General features: G+C 41.7%; 1 protein-coding gene across 3 annotated transcripts; it reads right to left on the reverse strand.

The window, feature by feature from the left end:
• Positions 1-1,103: 1,103 nt before the first annotated feature.
• LOC130921796 (RNA-binding protein 39-like) lies at positions 1,104-21,609 on the reverse strand. 3 transcript variants are annotated; one of them, XM_057846082.1, is made up of 15 exons: positions 21,464-21,609; positions 16,405-16,455; positions 14,551-14,597; positions 13,431-13,595; positions 13,250-13,366; positions 12,209-12,326; positions 11,991-12,143; positions 4,868-5,014; positions 4,732-4,797; positions 4,459-4,663; positions 3,715-3,801; positions 3,532-3,643; positions 2,417-2,522; positions 2,282-2,360; positions 1,104-1,408 (listed from the first exon to the last, which is right to left on the reverse strand). In XM_057846082.1, exons 2-15 carry the CDS (start codon positions 16,453-16,455, stop codon positions 1,305-1,307), a joined length of 1,557 nt encoding a protein of 518 aa, XP_057702065.1. In that variant the 5' UTR covers positions 21,464-21,609; the 3' UTR covers positions 1,104-1,304. The 3 variants fall into 3 exon arrangements, with proteins under 3 accessions (XP_057702065.1, XP_057702064.1, XP_057702066.1); XM_057846081.1 differs by having other exon boundaries at positions 3,532-3,646; XM_057846083.1 differs by lacking the exon at positions 21,464-21,609 and adding an exon at positions 14,709-14,815 and having other exon boundaries at positions 3,532-3,646; positions 16,405-16,444.
• Between the last annotated feature and the right edge of the window lie 172 nt (positions 21,610-21,781).

Below are 21,781 nucleotides of genomic sequence, written 5' to 3' on the forward strand. Positions count from 1 at the left end.
GGAAATAGAAGTTAAAATATAATTCAGTTAGCAGACACAGTAAAAACCTGGAATGTATTTTAACTGAATTTGAAGGTTTTGATGAAAAAAAAAATTTTTTTAATTGTTCTTCTTTAAAATAACTCATAACTCTACTATATCCACATACATGAAAAACAACCAAGCTGGAATGAAACGAGTCTCCTCAATGATAGCTCCATGCGTGAACGAGCTGATCAGTCTGGCTGACTAGAATGCTGGCAGTGCACTCTTTAGGCATCAGGAGTGAGGCAAGGCTTAATTTACACAGTTATCTTGCAAAGGTCAGTTTTCCCCCAAAATGTTAATTCAAGTTAGAACACCTAATTTTATCAGATTAACAGGGTTTACTTGACAAAATGTGTTTCGAATTGTACTCAACTTGAAAATTAAAAAGTTGAACTAATTTCGAATCTTTACTGAGCATAATTTATTGGAAGCTTTCTTTTTACATTGTAGCAAGTTCTAAGACTTGTGAAAATAAAAGCAGGATACGTTGAGGTAAAATAAATTCAATTAATCAAAATGAAAGAGCAATAGGCTTAAACTGCACATGCCAATTCTTGCCAAGTAAATTAACTTTGGTTACTTTTGGAGAGTAATTTAAAAAAAAAAAAATCTGGAAAGACTTTGCCCAAGAGGGTCCAAAGGTGAGTGTCAGTTGTTGCCCAAGTTGATAGTTAACTGACAGCATGGGGATAGATGACAGAAAATTGAGATAGCGAGAGTTGTTCTACGCTTTGGGTGAACCCCTTTTAACTTGAGAGATGGCGTCCTGCGTGGTCCAGGTGGACAGCAGCGACCCTGTGACACCCATGCTCTATGATCCTCCTGGCATGGGTTCAACACACGGCATACCTGAAAGATGCCCAGATGAAGGTGATCATCCGGGATGCCGGTGTCACACTGGCTGACTTACAACACCTCCTCCCGGAGACAATAGTACACTTGTGCTGTCCCGGAGTATGCCGACACCAGCCGTTCAGCTGTCCCCGGAGGTGGCCGGGAGGTACCGCGGCCCTCGACCAACCCCGCTTTACAGAGCTCACGGCATGAGGTCAAAAGAAAAGAGACTCTTGCACTTTGTGACTTGAAAATAAAGTTTAATGGAGGATTCGATTAGAAAAGCAAGACCGATGTATGTTTTGACAAAAGGGGGTGGGGCTCACAGAGCCAGCTCACTCATTGGACAGCGCCAGCCCGCACGCGAAATTGGCAACACTGCGCTCGGTCAACATCTGGCGGAACAATCCCCGTGGCAAAGGGAGATATCAAAAGGTGCCGAATCATCGGCGAGGGGGCGGGACCAGCAGCTGCGTCGCCGTGGCGGCGTCCGGGAACAAGTTGTGGTAGGTAGGAAGGGGGACGTACGCCGCCTTGATCATCTTGCCTAGGAAACACATGGCCTTGGTGTTTAGAGCACACAAACTTTGGCATATTAACACTTATAATACACAAATTAAGCAAATGCATCAATTACTTTCCTTCTGTTCTAACAAATAACCCCTTTTTGCCTGAATTTACATTTAACAAATACACATCACAAAAGCATTTGGGCAATACATAATTAAAAATATATACGAAGAAAGAAAAATGTAAAAATTCAACCAAAAGAAAATCCTAAAAGGGAAAAAAAAAATGAAATACAATATCTAATATGCTTTTTCCTAATAAATAAAACAATGAACCACCACAATGGGAGTATATCCAACTCCCATTTGATACATTAAACTTGTTCAGACCGTAAGGACGCTCGGATTCCCATTCTTCATGTTTGAGCAACTGAACATGACAGGTAATTATTATTTTTTTAAATACAGCTGGAAGGATAAATTCCTAAAATACAACATGACAAGTAAAAATATGACACTGAAATGAAATAATAAAATTCCTACTATTATATATTTTCCCCCAAACATTTTCATATTTAATTTGTATTTTAATATATATATTTCTCTCCTTTTTAGCTGTATTTTTCAAAGTTTTCTATTGCTTTTTTTTTTTTCATGAATACTATTTTGTGTGCTTATGTATTACTCCATAACTTTAGATACGTGTTAAATCTAAAATTAGGCAACAAGAGGAATTAATGTTATTTCATAAATTAGGTCTGTTAAGACAGCCACTGACGGCACTAGATGTCCAATTCATTTGAAGTGGAACGGTCCGACATGAAATAGATTGGGCGTCCAGTAGTGATAAACTCATTTAAAGAGTTTCAATTCAGTTTTTCATAGCCACACATAAGACCGCGAAAACTCACCGGCAAAGTATCGTCCATGAAGTGCGCTGACGGCCGCCATGGCTGCGGGGATGGACGGACACTTCACGTAGACATTACCCTAGACAGAGTTGCCGCTGTCAAAACTGTAAAGCTCACTCAAACGCACAAACATACCTCTGCAGAGTTTTTGTCCACATAGATGTGCACCACGCCGCCATGTTTGTTGCACTCCTCGATTACGTCGTGCTGGATGTCCAACTCCCAGCCGGGATTATCTTCACTGTCGAGGTGAAGCATTTAAAAAAAAAAAAAAAAAAAAAAAAAAAAAAAAAAAGAGCACGCGGGTGAGCTAGCAATAAACAGCCTACCGTAATTTCCGGACTACAAACTGCTACTTTTTCCCCCTCATTTTGGGTCCTGCGGCATGTGCAATGATGCGTACAATTTGTGCATTTTTCTGACGGCCGCCAGGGGCGCTCAAGCATGGAATGTGGGAGTGAGAATATATGTGTCGAGGAAGACGCTAGTTTGCACTATGACCGTTGGTTAAACTTTGTGCGTTGTGCATGAATAGAGGTGGCGGACCCTCGTCCTTGTGCATGAGTAGAATTGGCAGATCTGCATCACGGAAAACGCTAGAAAAAATTGGGCATCCGAGTTGTATGGGAAATTTTGATGACTCGCGGCGAGAGATCGTTTGCCAAGACTCGCCTCATGCGGAGAGCAGCTATTGCACATGTATGCCGGGGGAGCCTGGCAGCATGAAGCGGTGTGAAAGAAGTCCGCCATCACCAACGGATTTCGAGGGGCCAGTCTGCTGCGTGACGAGAAGGATGGCACAGGCTCAGGAGTGAATATGCCTCATTATGGGAGACATTGAAGGCGACAGCGAAGGAGAGATTGAGTAGCTGTGTGGCGAAGTGTATCTGAGCGTCTTCATATCCGACACTGAGGGTGAAGACTTCCATGGTTTGAGTGCACAGGAGGAAGATGAAGATTGCTAACAAAGACTTTTATGTTTTTAATAACCAGCCCAGTTAGTGCAGTGCCGCGTGTTGATGCTATGTATCTTCCGTGCCGCTGCTATATAACTGCCGTGTTTGCTGGCGCTGTTTGGAACGAAAAGTTAAGGTGTGTTATTAAAATTTTGAAAACTATTTCTTTGTCTACGCGGCTTATAGGCAGGAGAGGCTTATTTTTGTACAAAATGTTTTTTCCTTTAAAAATGTACTGGGTGAGGCTTGTAATCAGGGGCGCCCAATAGTCCAGAAATTACGGTACTTCCTTACCTGCTTGGGTTGAACATGTTGGAGAGCTGGAAACAGTGCGTGGCCAATGGTTGAGAAGGAAGGTTGAGCGCCGGTGGGTTCATGTTCAGGTTCATGGATGGATTCATGGCAGCTGCTGAGTAACCCACCACACAGTTAGCCAGGGTTAGAGCGGCTGCCCGCCCACCTTTGCGGCCATCTTACCCGAGACGGCAGCCATGGCGCCGATTGCGATGGCGCCGCTCATCTGGAGGGCTTGCTGGGCAGCCGGGGGTATCTGCAGGCCCGTACCTCCGAAGCAGAGCAATAAAACATTCACGTTACAAATGGGCACTCATTTCATAGTTGACTGACAGTTTTGTCATTTGTCAACACGTTTACAAACTGCGTGCTATTCACTAGTGGTGCACTGATTTGGCACTAAGTTGACACCATCGGTATCGGGGAGTACTAATAAAAAACGTGTCAATGCTCCGTATTTGAACCCTTCGAAATCTAGTTTCCAACTGCCATTGGCTGCCAAATACAAAGGACTTGTTGGACTTTCTAAGACGATATAGACGTCCAATCGTGCGTTGTCCAATCATCCTTAGCATGGTTTATCACTAATCGACGTCCAATAAATTTGGAGTGGGAGGGTGGCAGCGAAAATGGATTGGAGGTCTAGCACCATCAATGGCAGCCAATGAGTTAAAAAAATAAAATCAGTTTTTCCTCTGGCCAAGATGCACCCTCCCTTCCACCAATTTATTAATATTAGGGGTCCAATGCATTTGAGTGACTAGCGCCATGTAGTCCTGAAGCTGAGAAGTGCAACAGAATGGAAGCTGAACTCAAGCTTCTTGTGCAGGCCATAGTCAATGATATGATGCAGGTCAATAAAAATGGTTTAAAGGTAGGTACAGACCTGAGAATTGAATAAAAATCTACGGTGAAGAGGGAACTCACCCTCGGCGAGGCGGGCCATGAGCTGCAGGCGCCCGGTGGTCCCCAGGTCGATACCGGTGCGCTCCAGCTCGTCGCTGTCCAGCAGGGAGGCAGCAGCTGAGCCGTCACTGCGCTCCGTCACGTGACCCACCTTCATGGGCCGACCGGCTAGCTCGAAGCCATTCAGCTGCTCCAGCGCTTTCTTGGCGCACTCGGCATCTGCGAACTGAGACCACCATTGCGCTGTTGGACAGGCTACCCTCGTGAAACTCGTCCTTCTTAAATTGGACTCACCGTAATGAAGCCGTATCCTTTGGACCGACCCGTCTCACTGTCCATCATCAGCTGGATGCCTTCGATCTGACCGCGGGCACACGGTGTCAGCTTGTCCGCATTGCAGACAGAGAAAACTTCTTGCTGGATCACTCACCCGTCCGAAGGGCTCAAATATTCCTCTCAGCATCTCTTCTGTAATGTTGAAGTGCAGCGAGCCGATGTAGAGCCTCATGGGTCCTGATGAGCCTTTCTGAAGGTTGTTGGCGGCCGCTGCAGCCGCCGCCGCTCGGTTCTTCTCAGCCTGAGTGGGAAAATTTAAACTTGTTTCAATGAGTTTATCGGAAGTAGACCGTCCAATTCATTTAAAGTAGGAGGTTGTTCGATCGCTGCCAGCCCCCAATCAAACTGGATTGGACATCTATTTCCATCAATGGCACTGAAACATGATCATTCAATGCCTATAGGGCTGTCACAATAAGTAATTGCTGGAGACGACTCATTTTCACACAAATAATCGCGATTGACGAGTATATTGACAACTTTTTTCCCCTCGGCATTATGTGCTACTATGATAGTATGAGCTTTATATGATATATCCTGTACACCTTAATTAAGAAGAGCAATTTAATTGTCAAGAAATAATCAGCTATTTAATAATTATATATATATTATATAAGATTAATTAAGTAGACATGTGCCAATTACCCGTTTCAAGGTATACTGTGGTATGAAAATGTCAGTTTCAAAGCCGCGTAAAAAATTTCCGTCATACCGTCCCTACGGTATTGGCTATTTTTTATGTCCCAAAAATGCAGTGAGAAATCCCTCACTTGCAGCTGCAAGGCTCAACCCCTTCCCATCGGTTGTTGCTCAATGTCAGTGAGTCATCTATGCTACACAATGGAGGTGGTGAAACTCCTGATCTACCCCCCCCCCCCCCCTTTTAAAGAAAACAAAATCGCTGGTATGGGAATACTTCTGCAAAAGAAAAGTTACAGACAGCAGCAACTTAGAGGAGGAGGAGGGCCAACCAATAGACCCTACCCACGTGACGTCACAACTCCGCTCTCCTGAATGGTACCGCCCAATTGTCCGTCAAAACATAGTGTTAACCTGTTACGGCTACGTACATTCCTCCTATTTACGGCGTGTTTTTCTGCTCCTTAACATTAATAATCAAAATGGTGAAGGCGTGTGTGGCTGTTGGTTGCACTAACAGAGAAGATGGTAGGCGAGACTTGAAGTTTTACCGTATTCCGAGGGATCCAAAGAGGAGAGCGAAATGGACGGCTGCAATTCGACGTGAAAACTGGGCACCAAAAAAATCACCACAGACTATGTAGTAGTCATTTTATATATCCGGTAAGATGCATTTAAGATATACTTAGAGGGTTTTGGGCTGACAAATAACCACAATTAAGATCATTGCTAGGCTAATCGCCGACAACATACACGTATGTATGTAGTGAGAGTGCTATCGCTAAACCATATAAACATTAAAAGCCTTAACTCCATTGACAAACGACATGAAATACATTAGAATTGACAGTGGATGTTAGCAATAACAAAAGATTTTGAATTGAAAATTTCGTAACTCACCTTTCCAAGCACAAGATAGATTCCTGCCGAATTTTCGTGGACGAGGACCTGTTTCACCCAACCAGCAACGAAGTATTTATAAGCCTCCAAGCTCTTGAAGTTTTTCAAATTTTCGTGAGAATAGGCTGATTTTGTGTGGACAAGATAATTGTAAAAATCAGCGTAGCAGATGTCAGGCAGGCAGGGCAAAGACAGTGGGTCGAAAAACATCGATTTGGGCATCAAATATGGATCTGGCGACTGTATAGAACGAAGCTTTTCCACATAACGCCTTTTATGCAACACATCCAGTGAGTTTACGGCATCGGAAAGCACCGGGTCTTCCATGAAATGCATTTTAAATTCCTCGATCAATTGAAACCAATGCTAATACAGAGACAAAATGACGGACAAGTGGGCGGAACCATACAGCGAGCACGTGGTTTTGTGACGTCGGTGGGTAGGGTCTATAGGGTTGGGCATCGAACATCGATGGGACCCAGTTCTAACACTCCAGTTCTCCCGGAACCGTTCGAATTTTTAAATTTCGGTTCCATGTTTCGATGCCCTGACCGCCGAGTGGAAAAAAAAATTGCTGCCGAAAACCACGAAGAAGCAGCCACAAGAAGCGTGTGTTTGTGCATTGCAACTTGATTACAACCATGGACACGATGAGGCGGCGCTCAAAAGTTTTGCTTAACTATACAAAAGAAAAAATCAGCTCAGTGCAACATTTGCAACACAACCATATCATGCAAAGGTGGCTGCACGACCAATTATGCATGACCGGCTTCATGGAGTACAAGTGCTATATGTATAGCTAGCAGAGTGCTACGTATTGGACACGCTGCGCCGTCAGAACCAGGTAAATAAAATACATTACATCTGTCTTCTGCTGTCCCAGCGACCCGACCCTAGATTAAGCAGATGATGGATGGATGGATGGATGGATGGATGGATGGATGGATGGATGGAATAGTACGAGAATAAATGGTATTATTACGTCGGGCCATGGTCGATATCATGTATATAGGACTAGATGCAAAATGACGGACTCGGCTGCGTTAGATCATATAAATAGAACTAGATGCTAAATGACTCACTGGCATTAGTAAACAGCCACCATTTTAAAGCAGTATATGCCTCCATTAAAATCAACAGTATTGAAAGGATTTTTGTTTCAGAATCTGTCGTGTTGCTTATTTAGAAAGATGCAGCCATATGAGGCATTCGATTACTTTTTTAATGAACTCGTAGCAGTGAAAACATCGGTGGAAAAGTGCTATATAACACCATTTACCATTCACATCACGTAGCATCCTTGCCAGACGCTCTCATCGCTTCTTCTCCGCATTATACATACGCTCCTACAGCACCACTCACTGGCCTAACTGGTATTGTCATAACATAAACAATGAATGTGTCTGTAAACGCAACAGAATCGGTTTTTACAAATAAGGAAAGCTTATTATTTTGCCTCATCTACATCTACATGTATGGCAAAAGAATATAAGTAAATGTTTTCTCCATGAGCTTTTGAAAAATAAACATCTTTTTGAAAGTGCACTCCTGTGGAAAGAAACTTCATCACATTCAAGTTCAAAGACTGATATTTATGTACAAGTTAAAAATAGCCCTGTTAATGTAAGTTAATATAATTCAAAACTGTCATAGAAATTGTATTAATAATAAATAAAAATAATAAATAATATAATAATAATAATAATACATTTTAAATTCATATACAGTAATTTAAAAAAAACGAGAAGACATTCATATAAACCAGGGGTCGGCAACCTATGACACGCGTGTCAGCACTGGCACGCGAAGGGTTAACCAGTGACACGCGAGGGCATGGCAAAAAAAAAAATAAAATATGCGTGTTATGTTCATTGTCGGTTGTATCTTTATCACTTGCTGAAGCGCCCCATCTTGTGGCCGTTTTATTTATTGGTTCTAAAACAGTACAAGAAAAATGCAAATAGGAAGTTCTTCAAATGGGATTCAGTGTGTTACATGGCATCCACTCTCACAACTTGAGTGGCATTTGTGTTCTTTAGAGCAACGTCTGTGAGTATTTTGTTGTCAAATTGAGAATTACACTCTTTATATTGTCTTTAGGTTGCATGTTTGAGGGGAAATGTGTTTGATATTTCTAATTAAGAACTACTGAATACAGGCAAATTGTGTTTGCATATATGGATGGCATTTTTGTTATTTGCAGCATTGTTGCTGATTGCATGTATTTTTTCATTGTTTTAGTTTCATAAAAAAGTTTTCATAAAAAAGAAAAGAGACACATAAAGGATTACTGAAAACAGTATGAACCTTTTCATGTTTAGCTGTTTGGATAGCGGAAGCGAGCCCATTTAAGATGTGCCTTTTTACCGGAAATTAAGGCATTTTCAGTTGCGCGCCCTGTTATTTAGGGGCTTTACGGGACCGCCCCTCTCACCCACTCAGCCTGTGGCGTTATATGCGAGCAATAATTGATTTTGAGCACACCTCCAGCTCTTCCCCAATTTCTCGACTCCTGCGCTTGTCGGATTTTTTTTCTCTGCGCGTTTAATTCAGCCCACGCTACTAACATGTTACGAAGCCGACCAATCAGAGAGCTGGCGGAAGTACACTGTGTTACCAATTGCACTTTTTGGTAATTGCAACTCTGCACCGTAGGGTGTAGTGGACAGGCGATTAACGTGGCTTGTTGTCGTCGATTCGCCCGGTGCTTATTACTTCAGAGAGGTGGTGATGTGGCGCTCTTCGCACAACTCTCTCTCAACACCTTGCTCCTTGCCTCTCTTTTTCTTACGCTTAACTAGTAAGCTGGTCATACTGTAGGGGACAGCGGCCCCTTGGGGGTGCCGGTAACAACTGGTTGGCTGGTTACTTCCGCTTGCTCTGTGCATTATGCCTCGGGAGCGTTGTGTGTGTGTCGCATAACAAGTGTCAAACGCAACTACGAGACGAAACATGAAATTCATGGAAAACAGGGCCAGGGATCACATTAAGGTAGTCATCTTTTGTATTTGTGATATAAAATCTAAAATTGTGCATAGAATTCACTGTTAGTGAAAAAGACAAAGTAGTCGCCTGACTTTGAAGGTTAAAACAGCCCGCTCTGTACTGTGAGAGACCTGCACTGAGAATCACGCTTGTTCCCCTTTTCTTGCTGGGTTGTGTGTGTGTGATATGTTTACATAAGATGATGCTCAAGTTTTGATGTTTTCTACAATATACTTTTATTTTTTAGTTATTTGTTAAAGAAGAATGGTAGTTGTAAGATTTCAACGTATGTTCATGTTGTTTTCTTTGGAGCAAAATTACAGCTCTGTTGGATATAAAAATTCGGATGTGCGTCATTAATCTTGGTGTGGCACACTGATTGACAAGAAAATTTGAAAGTGGCACGCCACACCAAAAAGGTTGCTGACCCCTGATATAAACGAATACATTTTTAAACTACAATTTTTTTTTTACCCTGCCTCTCATAAAAATCGTAATCGATAATCGTTCGGAACCGGAATCGAAACATGGACCCGGAATCGTTCAATTTCAAACGATGCCCAACCCTACCAACCAACATGTAAAACATGTTTGCGGAGGAGGCAATACTTTAAATATGATTTCGCATTTATACAAAATTAAAGGTTAGTACACACTATCATGAACGTTTCCCACCAGCTACGAGAGTTAACTCCAGCGTGTTTAGTGTGTCTAGCAGTGGTAAAATGTGTCCCCCCCCCCCCCCCCCCCCCCCCATCTAGCATCTGTGTTGACAAAGTGTGTAATGTAAACTTGATATGAGTAATACACATGCTTTTTATTGAACATAATTCAATTATTTTTGATTTGATGGTAATAATGTTGAGCTGTGGCTTTAGGCTCACCTACTGGAAAGTATTTAATTATATTTAGAATACTTCAGTCGTTTTTTAAATTTATTTTAATTTAATATTATACTTATGTTCCACTTTGAAAAAAATAAAAACCCTGTTCAATGGAAAAAAGTTTTTTTAAACCCTGATATGTCAAAGTAACACATTTTAGAGCTGTAATTGCAATATCGAGATACCGTGATATTTTGGCTTAGGGCAGTGCTTCTCAATTTTTTTCTGTTACGCCCCCCCACAAGACGACGTAAACGCCCCCCCCCCCCAATTCTCTGCCGCCACTGCAAAGATACTGTAGTATCATTTGTCTATAAAATTCTTATTAATATAAGTACACCTCTGCATAACACTGTCCTTTTTAATATTAAAGAAGATAAAGTGTTTCAAAAAAGTACACATCCATACTGTAAAAATAGACTCGATATATTTTTTGACCATTCTGAAAAAAATAAAATAAAAAAATAATCAAAGTCAAATTGATTAGCAACATTAAATCAAGAGGACAATATGCCAAACCACTACGATGAAAAAACAAATTAATAGTGCAAAAACTACAGTGTCATTGGACAGAGAGAGTTTATTTTTGCTGCAGGCAGGATCAGCTCCTTTGCTGTGGTGTTGGGTTATTTTGCATTGAGCAACTTGGTATGCCACCTTATGTTACCAGTGCTCGCTGGTTTACTGATGTAACACAATATTCGGCACCTTTTCGCTGAAAATATATTTTTTTTAAATCCTGCTGTCCACTGCGAACATTTTTAGACAAACAGACTGGTCTTTGCTCATCTCCCATTGTACTAAAAGTCAAAAGCCAAATGCTACATACGCTGCGTCATATTCCTTTGTCTTAGCTTTTCATATCTCCAGTGCTCTTTGCTCTTTTGGTTCAAAAATACTGCGCACATGCTGAAAATGAGAGCGCCACTGCCACCCACTCAGCAGATGTGCAATTACACTTTATTCTAGTTCGGCAAAAAAGTATGTTCTCAAAGGTCACATGCGCCACCCCCAGCATCACTCTGCGCTCCCCTGTTGGAGCCTGCCCCACTATTTGAGAAGTACTGGCTTAAGGTTATCATACAGTCAGAATCTCATACCGGCACATGCCTAATTCTGAGCAAATGAAAAATCTTTCGGGGGACACACATTGATAGAATCACATTTCTATTCATTAAAGCTAAGGGTGGTCATAAAAGGGGGTTGAGAGACAGACAGTAATCAAGAATATAAAAATATTCGCGATTAGGTGAATATGTCGTATTCGCGGCAGCCCTAAATGCCAGCAACAGAATGTAGGCTGAAATTAATCTTTTTGCGTGGGACATAATATATATTTCCAAAATTTCTTGCGAGTGGATCTTAGATAATTATTATGGTTACTGTTTTGGTGATGGTGTTTCTCATGAAGATTGACCGACATGTTGGACTTTTTTACATGATCGGCCAATATAATTGCATCACACTGTAATGTTCACTGTTTGAGTTGTAATTTTTGTTATGATTTTGCACCACCAAGTGGCCAATGTTGCCAATAGAATTAGAAGAGGAATAAATTGACTTCAAATACATACGGTACACTTATATACCGTAGTGATCAGATGATGGATGGATGTTTCAATTATTTTTAATTAAAAGACGTGCTTTAAAAATAAAATAAAGTATATCTGTTCATATTACAGCTTAAGAAAATCTACTTTAGACATCGACGATTGGCTGAATTTTTCCCCCCAAAATCTGTATTGGCCTTGAAAATCCCACAGCAATGCACCTGTACATCTGACAATCTAGTGACCTGAAGCAGGTTACCTGCGAGGCCTGCACGATGATGGGAACTCCCAGCAGCCTTTGCCCGGTCAGCCCGATGGCAAGAGGAACGGAGCTTGCCTCCACGAACTCGATGTAGGCGATGCCCTTGGACCGACGGGAATTCCTGTCCGAGATCATCCTCACATCTCGAACCTGCGTGCGCCAAAGCGTCATGAGGCCCGATTTCAAATCGGCTGCCAACGCTGCCTTGACGTTACCTTTCCCACGGCAGAAAAGAAGTCCTCCAGGTCTCGAGGACGAATGCGGGCAGCCAGCTGCATGCAGAAGACTGTGCGGGCATCTCGCTCCTCTGGAGTCAAATTGTCCACTGGCGGCCTTTGACACAGAGGGGAAATACGGTAAAAAAGAAAATTACTGTATTTTTGGGACTATAACACTTGGGTAAGGGTCACAAAAGAATGCACACAGAGGAAAATTAGAAAACAAAACCATAAAACATAAGTTGCATTTTTTTTTAGTTTATCAGAAACCAAGAACAAACATTAAGTGTTAAATAATGGTAAAATGTAGGACAATAGGATAAATAGGCTTCCGTTAACACATTACATGTCTTTCGGAGGACTATGGTTGTCTCGGATAACTATAGCCTTAACAACTTAATCTCACGGCTGTCATGCAAGCACTGGGAGAACATGCAAACTCCATTTAGGAAGGCCGGAGCCCTGGATCTCAGAACTGTGAGGCAGACGTGCTAACCACTGTGCTGCTAATAGACTAATAAAATATATAAAAATATATATTTTTTTAAATTAAATAATAATAATTTAATTGAGAACTGGTAGTAAAAAGTAAAGGAATTAATCATAAGTTAAAGTTTTATTAATACATTTTTTGGATTTTAAGTCTCACTTTTTTCAGTTTGGCTGGGCCACTGTCTACCTCCCCACTTTGTCCGCCGCTGGCCTGTTATTGTTGTGTACTTTTGGCTGTCGTTACCCAAAAACAATAGGTGCCTATTAAGCCTGTTGTTCTCCATTTCAATATTATTTTAGTGTAAATTGGGTAACAACTTGGGTGTGCAGTTTTTAGCTGGTCCAACTTATACTTGGGTGTGGCGCAACTTATGCTTTCCTTTTTTATTTTTGAAATGCATAATTTATTATTTTTTAAATATATATTTTTTAAATAATGTCTAATAACAAAATATAGTAATAATTGAAAAATGTCCCAAACCCTTAATAGTCTTAAAAATAAGGTACATGGAAATTTTTTTTACAAAAACATTTCAGTCTTCTCACTTGTTAGGACTTTTCTCCCTCCTGATTGGACTCTTGTCTCTCCGAACCGGACTTTTCTCTCTCCGAACCGGACTTTTCTCTCTCCTCACGGGACTCCTGCTCCTGGATCGCTTCCGCCTGGAAACACAGATCACGTCGTCATCTGGGCGCTTTTTCAGCCGCTTTCCCGGCGGGAACTCACGTCTTGTGGTAGTCTCTGTAGCGTCCGCCTCTCTCGCGACTGCGCCGACGCTCTCTGCTGCGACTGCGCCGCTTCTCGCGGCTGCGTTTGCGCTCGCGGCTGCGGCTCCGCTTCCTCTCTCGACTCTTGCTACGCTTGCGTTCACGGCTGCGGCTCCGCTTCTTCCTGCCGGGGCGGCGCGAAGGGCCCGTCACAATGCGCCGGCGGAAAGACGAGACCCAAGTGGAGGGAAACACGGGCGAACAGAGGACGGCGACGGGCGAAATGATGAAGCAGAGAATTTGCTTTAAAAAGCATTTCCCTGACGTTAACTCATGGGCAGCCGTTTACAGCGGTAAAAGTTTAATCCATTTGAAGTGGGAAGGTTGACAGCAAATTAATAAAAAACACCCACTTCAGATGCAGAAACATAAAAAGACCTTTCACCGCCCCTACCAACATGACCTCATGGCAGCCATGTTGATGGGGCTGATGTTCCCAACAAAATCTTTGCATTGAAATTGATTCAAATAAAGCCCATCACTATTTTATTTCTTAAATGATTTTCAAAAGATTATTTTATAGAAGTCAAAGCATGTGCAATTTCCTCACTGGCTGCCATTTACAGTTCTAGGTATCCAATTAAAGTGGGAGGGCTAGCAGTAAATGAACGAAATAACGAATGTTCATTTGCTGCCAAGAACTCCCACTTTAAATGGATTGGACATCTACTACTGCTCAACTCATTGGTAGGAGGGCACAGCATGGCCAGAGGAAGGACTGTTTTTCATTTCTAACTCAATGGCTCCCATAGACGATAATGGACATCTGATTTCAAGTGGGAGGCATGGCAACAAATGAACAAAAGTTCATTCGCTGTCACACTCATTGGTTGCAATTGATTAAGACAGATGTCCAATCATCCTTCTGCTATTAATTGAAACTTTATGACTAATAGACATCCAATCCATTTGAAGTGGCCAGCCCTCGCACTTCAAATGGATTGAATGTCTACCACTGACAAACCAATTTCTTCCTCAAGGAGACACTGCGAAGAAGTCTCAGCCACGACGTGACGAAGCCCCCCCCCCCACCCACCCCCAACGTAGAGACGAGACACACGCGTGACGGCGGCGGGTACCTCTTGGCCTGTTCCTCCCCCCCATTGGGGCTGGTGGTCTTGTCGTCCTAGCGGGGTCGACAGAGAAGAGCGTGAGGAGGCAGACGCGACATCGGGGGGTTCGGGGAAGGGAGGGCAAGAGAGAATATGGAGAGTGAGTGAGCGACATTGAAACAGACTTTGTTCGTGTGCTGAGGGGAGGGGGTCAGAGCGGGCCGGCGGAGGCAGGCCGGCCGGCCGACTCGGGCGGGACTCTTCTTCCTCGCCGGGACGCCTCTCAAGGGCCCTGCAGCAGACAGGAGTCTTGCGTCAAGTCAACTCGCCAGCGCCCCGCGTCCTCACCGCAGCAAGGCGGCTTCTTAAGCGTCTCTTTCTGTTGCGTCTGCCTACCTACCCCGGCAAAATGCCGTTTCCGGTTCCTTCCAGTTCCTCCGCCTACTCGGGGAAAACCTACGCTGCTCTTGCAAAATTTCAGCAGCTCTGTAATATGCCACGAGACAGCAGTGGAGCCGCGGCCAACAGATGCCTTCCCCGCAATGTCGGCCGCTCGGGGACAATGCCACAGTTTTTTAAAAAATATATGTCTATGCAGTAGATAAATACACTGCACTACACTACTCTACACAACGTAAAGTGGATTGTTCCGCTGTGCCAAATTGGATGGCGATTGCATAAATGTGGAGATGTGTCTCGCCTTTGGGACGCTCTGCGTTTCGTGAGCTGCGTTCGAATCGCCCTCAAGTGACCCACAAAGTGGAATGCACAGCATGTACGGTAAACATCGACCACTATATCGGCCAGCCAATATATAACCCCCCCCTCCCCCCCGTCTGTTGGTCGAGTTACAAATATTAAGACAATGTAATAGTATAACTAATGTTCACTGTCTGGGTGATGATCTTTGTTACTTGTTATTTTGCACCACCTAGTAGCAAAAAAGGAAGCAATCGTACAAGAAAAGGGAAACAGGACAGGAAGTGGATGAGCTTCCTCGAAGCAAGATGGCAGATCCTTTCAAAAATTTTCTTCTTGTATTCCTTGTTCAGGCATCATCCGTCAGCAAGCTCTCAGACACAAATGTTTCAGTCACTTACAAGTGAGCAAATTTAGTTGTCTAATAAGACTGCTAGCGTTACGCTAACGTGGATGCCAATTGCTAACACAAATCCAGTGGTGTCCAAACTCCAGCCCACTGTGGCGCGCGCAGCAAATGATGAAAATATTCTTGGATATGGCCCACAATTCAGCCCACATTCTGTCAACCTTCTCATCTGTAACACTAGATGAAGCTAGTCAAATAAATAATGCCTCTCCATTAGCTCAGGGGTCAAAACTTTGCAGTATTTTGTTTGACATAAATTTTTATTTAAAAAAATCTAGCTAGACAGATATTTTGAAATACTTCTTGATTATTTTGTTGCTTTTTAACTCATTCACTGCCATTGACAGTTGTAGACATGAAATACATTTCAAATGGCAAGGCTACCATGGAGTGATCACGTCTCACTGCCACTGATGGCAATAAACATCCTGTACCTCCCAGTCAAAATGGATTGGATGTCTATCACCATCAATGGCAGCTCATGTGTTACTACTTAAAAATAAAAATAAATACATTTAAAATTCCAATTCTGATCCTCTGAAAATTCAAGGGACATCCCTACTTAATTTAATTTTTGCGAGGAACATGAAGCAGATGCACAATGATTTACTTCCACAGGCCACGGAAAATGATGTAGCGGGCAGGATAAGGCCCCCGGGTCGCGGGTTTCACACGCGCACTGGACGAAAGGTGGTCACGCAGAGTTCTGAGCAAAGCAATCAGTGGGCGGGGATGACGGAAAGTGCTTGAGAAGAGCCAAAAAAGATGCTCACCTTCCTGTATGGAGCCTCCAGCATGGCCTCGATGTCCAGGTCATCTGCCATCTGACGGTACATGCAAACACACAATAAGTCCGTTCATTATTTGTATTCAGATTCTCAAAGCGAAACACCAGTCGATTATCAACACAAGCAATTTCTTGTTACTCCGTATTTTGTGGCAATGTTACCTACAGCCCTAAACTCACAGGTTTTCCAATTTGGAGCCATCACTCTATTTTATTGCTTTGCAATAAATGCAAAAATATGTTTGCATGAGTGAGCTCCCGATGTGAAAGCTAGTGAATTGGAGAAAAAATAATTTTCAGCCAGTAATCTGACGATATACAGAAAAATGCAAATTGAAAACTGAGCTGCATGTGTTTAATTGCCATTAGTGTTGCACCAATACTAATACTAGTATCAATACAGAAATGGCACTAAAATTACGTCTTTGGTATCAAGGTTTACTGAGACGTTGCCAGTGCTCTGCAATTTGTGCTTTTCGCAATTATTTCCAATCTCTGGTAACTCTACTCAACATTAGAGGTGTGCAAAATTTCCGATTCTTAGAATATTCACGATTCGGCCGTGGAATATTCAAGAACGATTCACAAACATTCAAATGAAATTCGATTTGTTTTTCAAAAGTGCATTATAAATAAAATGTATTATATTATTAAATATGGCAAGTAAAGCGGAACTAAAACACAGTCAGCACGGTCTTTGGAACACAATGAGGAACGGAACGAGAGTGAACAACATGCTCAACTCATGCCGCTAGATCAGTACTTCTCAAATAGTGGGGCGCCCCCCCCTAGAGGGGGCGCAGAGCAATGCCAGGGGGGGCGCATGTGACCTCGGGGAACATGTTTTTTTTTTTTTTTTTGCCGTACTGGAATAAAGTGTACTTGCACATCCACTCAGTAGGTGGCAGTGGCGCTCTCATTTTCAGAGTGCGCGCAGTATTTTTGAACTAAGGAAGAGCACTCAGCACACATAGACAACAGATACTGTATGAAGAGCAGTGTGCCACCGCCGTTTTCGAAAGCCGTTTTCCGACCGGACTCACTAACGCAGCGACCCACTGTCTTGTCCGGTTCTCACGTCGCCGCCCGAGAAGTGCCATTTTCGGCTTGGGATCGTCACGACGACTGCCCTCACCTATGGTTCTACCTCGGCCGCCGTGAATGCGCTTTTTTCGTGCCGTTTGCCTTTTAGCTTTGACTTTTAATACAGTGGGTGATGATGAAAGACCACTGTTTACTGTGTTTAAAAATAATTATAGCAGACAGCAAGAAGCCAAATCAATTAAGACGCCACTTAAAGACATTAGACCCCAATCTCATTGTTAATGTTGTTTTGTTAATTGTTTGTTGTTGTTTTTTCAGTGAAAACGTGCCGAATATTGCCAACAATCGTCCTGCTTTGTCAGTGTTATATCAGTAAGCCAGTGAGCATTGTTAGCATGCTAATTGCAAAATTACTCCACACCATTGCAAAGGAGGTAAATACTGTGAGCAGCAAAAATAAAAAATGTCCTGTCCAAGGACATTTTTTTCCCCCTTTTATTCAGATTTGTTTTTTCGGTCAAATTTTTTGGCACATTGTCCTCATGAGTGAATGTTTCTAATCAATTTTAATTTGGTATTATTTACTGATTTTATTACATTTTATTTTTCTGTAACAAATGGTCAAAAATGTACCTTGAGTGTATTTTTTAGTTTGGATGTGAATTTTTTTTTTTTTTTTAATTCAGGCAAATTGATGCACGTCAAGTCTTCTCTGTTACAAACAAAACAATGTTAATAATACTAATAATACTAATACTAATGTTAATAATACTTTATTATAAGTTGATCTGTGTTACTTTTTTTCTTTATTAGAAAAAAAATGACACAATGTTAGGCAGATGCGTATTAATAATAGTAATTTTATAGACAAATGATACTATTTACAGTGGCGGCAGAGAGTTTGGGGGGGCGCGAAACATTTACGTCTTCCTTGGGGGGGCGTGACAGAAAATAATTGAGAAGCACTGCGCTAGATAAAAAAACAATAATACCTGACTGCGGCCGACAGCCGCTACAAACTACGACCACATAATGTAGATCCAGTAGATATCACATGTATATAGAACTACATGCGAAATGACAGTCTCGGCGGCGTTAGCACATGAATACAAAACTAGATGCGGAATGACAGACCCTCATGAGTTAGTAAACAGTCGCCATCTCAAAAGCAGTAGAATTCTCAGGAAGGTTGTAGCAAATCTTATTAACTTTTTATCTTAAATACTCCTGAGTCAGCAAAATCTTGACCTAAATCTATCTTTAAATGATGAAACCGTTTCAAAACTTTCGCATGTCGAAAGTAGACAGAAGGGAAATTATGGAATAACGGGAGCAATTTTAACAACTTTAACAGTAGTGTCACAACATTAAATAATTGAATGTAGCTTAAAGCTGTTGATACAGAAGGGGACTTGATTATTTTACTGTTTTGAACTGTTAACTTGATACCGAAATAGTAGTTTATTTAAGCCTGAGAGGATTTTTGTACTATTTAAGTAACTAATGTATGAAACATTAAAAGCAGCTAATAGCAGGGGTGGGGGGACATAAATAATCAATTTATAATCGAATCGTTGGGTGCCCCAAGATTCCAATCTCTAGCCAACATGGTAATAGATGTACAGTCATCCTTCTGCTTTGAATTTTAATTAGCTTATTAGTAGGGCTGTCAAAATTATCGCGTTAACGGGCGTTAATTAATTTTTTAAATTAATCACGTTAAAATATTTGACGCAATTAACGCACCCGCTAGCATATTGCCTCAAACATTACAATGAGGCCATTTATGGACATTGAGTGAAGAGAATGCCACCGGCCGCTTGGGGGCAGCGCCGTTCCATACTCATGTTATGTCTTCTAAACGTGGGAGAATTAGTAGTTGTGAGACGTTTATGCTGTATTCACAATGCAATGCAAATTGCTATTTGTGCTCCACACATATTTCGGTAAGTTTTCTTTCTTTTAGTGGCAATTATGTGTCTCTTGTTTTATTTTGGGTAAGATATGTACATATACAGTGGTGAGAACAAGTGTTTGATACACTGCCAATGGGTTTTGGCAGTGTATCAAATACTTGTTCTCCCCACTGTATATGTTATACAGTAAAGGCGAGTGGACACAGGCGTTTATTGGCATAAGCTTCTCCTTCACAACAAACATAAGTATCGTTTAGTGAAAGCACAACACAAATAATATTCCTATCTCTCTCAAAAAAAAAAAAAAAGTTCTCAAAAAGAAAAGCACTTCAGTCTATAGTAATGAGGCCCTATTCTGACACAGTTAAACAACAATGCTAAATAAACTGGCATTCCATATCAATTTAGCTATGCAAAATACACATAAAACTTATACACTCTATTTTTATTCTTCTTATTATTATATTAACTCTACTTTTGATTGAAAATTTTTACAAATTTTATTAAAACGAAAACATGGAGAGGGGTTTTAATATAAAATTACTATAACTTGTAACTATAACATTTATCGTTTAAGAACTACAAGTCTTTCTATCCGTGGATCACTTTAACAGAAAGAATGTTAATAATGCCATTTGTGGATTTATTGTTACAATAAACAAATACAGTACTGATATACAGTATGTTGTATGTATATATCCATCGTGTGTCTTATCTTTCCATTCCAACAATATTTTACATAAAAATATGGCATATTTTAGAGATGGTTTGAATTGCGATTAATTAATTTTTAAGCTGTAATTAACTCGATTAAAAATTTGAATCGTTTGACAGCCCTACTTATTAGTAGTAGACGATCAATCCATTTGCAGAGGGATTGTGGCAGCAAATGAACATTCTTTGTCAACCCTCTCCATTCAAATGGATTGGGCATCTAGTGCTGTCAATGGCAGCCAGTTAAAAAAAGTTTATTTTGTTCTTCTTCTGGCCAAGATGCACCCTTCCACAAATGAGTTTATCACTATTAGATGTCCAATCTATTTGTGTTTATTTCACTATCTTTAGAATTTCTTTTTTTGCAGTTCCGGATCCGAATTTGGATAGAAAAGCTGTGAAAACTGCAAAATAGAAAACGATGTAAAAAAATCAAGGGGTACGTGAAACTATACAGCAAATTTAAGGTGAATAATTTAAATGATTTTTGCAATAGCTGTCCAACCTATTTAAAGGAGTGTTGCATTTAACGCATTTGTTCATTCGCTGCCAACCCTCCCACTTCAAATGGATTGAACATCTAGCACAGTCCATGGCAGACAATGAGTTAAAGGCTGTCTTCCATGATAGCAATGACTTTACATTCAAGTGAGTATGTGGTAATTTAGTACTGTTAAAAAAATGTATAGCTTTTCAACGAAATGCATTATCAGTATTCGGTACAGTGTTAGCATCAGCATTCCATGGTCGATTCCAGGTGTCGGAATTGGTATCCAAAATAATGGTATCGGTCAACAATAGTTCTGAATTCCAAAAGCTATTTTAATATTCTATGAATTGATTTGAGAGCTTGTCTAGTTTGTCAATATTGTCGAATGTAATTCTCCACTCCAAATGAATCAGAACACAACATTTACAAACACACGCTGTAATGTTTAAAGAAATTAGTCAACATTGCTGTGGGAGCAAACCAGTAAGAGCATCAGAATCATTTTGGGTTTCCCGCCCTGAATATTTGACATCTTTGGAGCGGCGTTTAAGGGGCTTTTTGAGGTTCTGTGCAAGGCTTAAAGGACGGCAGACGCTGATGTTAAGCTAGCATCTCGTCGAGATTCGAACTCACTCGTGGAGTACAACATCAACCAAACTCGACGCCTACATCTTCCCGTCGACTCGTAGCGGTCACTCAGTTGCGCTTCGAGTGAGCTCGTGGCTCTGTTCGTGTTCAAATATCACGAGGCCTCCAAGGAGCTACGAGCTAGCTGTTAGCTCACGGTGCTAACTAGCGACGCGTCTTCCCGCCTGCGTTTGGCGCACATTCCCGCCACGGGGAGGAAAAAATGTCAAACCGACGAAACGGCCGACTTTTACCTCGGCACTCAGCTCTTCGAAATTTGTGTAAAACGTTGCCGCGGTTGACTTTGTCCGCTCCCTTGTCGTCAGCTCCGCGCGACGTTAAGTTATTAGACTTGAGATGGCGCGACTCGTTCTCGCGAGACTAGCTGACGGCCGAGCAACAGGACATATTGATTGACGCGTCACGATGAAGCCCGAGAGCCCCGCTGCAATGCAATTGGCTGCAAGACACGATATACTGAAATATGATTGGCTGATACATCGTGTTGAGATACGCCCTATTGTTTCCAGGCAGGAAGCTATTAACATACAAACACACAAAAATACTGGGGC

The sequence above is a fragment of the Corythoichthys intestinalis genome, chromosome 9, assembly GCF_030265065.1.
Source record: "Corythoichthys intestinalis isolate RoL2023-P3 chromosome 9, ASM3026506v1, whole genome shotgun sequence".
Taxonomy (NCBI): domain Eukaryota; kingdom Metazoa; phylum Chordata; class Actinopteri; order Syngnathiformes; family Syngnathidae; genus Corythoichthys; species Corythoichthys intestinalis.

Coding starts and splice junctions, on each gene's coding strand:
- LOC130921796 (XM_057846081.1), bottom strand. CDS start 16,455: ATGGCAGATGACCTGGACATCGAGGCCATGCTGGAGGCTCCATACAGG. Junction 13,367..13,430: donor TACAGAGACTACCACAAGAC/GTGAGTTCCCGC, acceptor CTGTGTTTCCAG/GCGGAAGCGATCCAGGAGCA. Junction 12,144..12,208: donor TCTTTTCTGCCGTGGGAAAG/GTAACGTCAAGG, acceptor TGGCGCACGCAG/GTTCGAGATGTGAGGATGAT.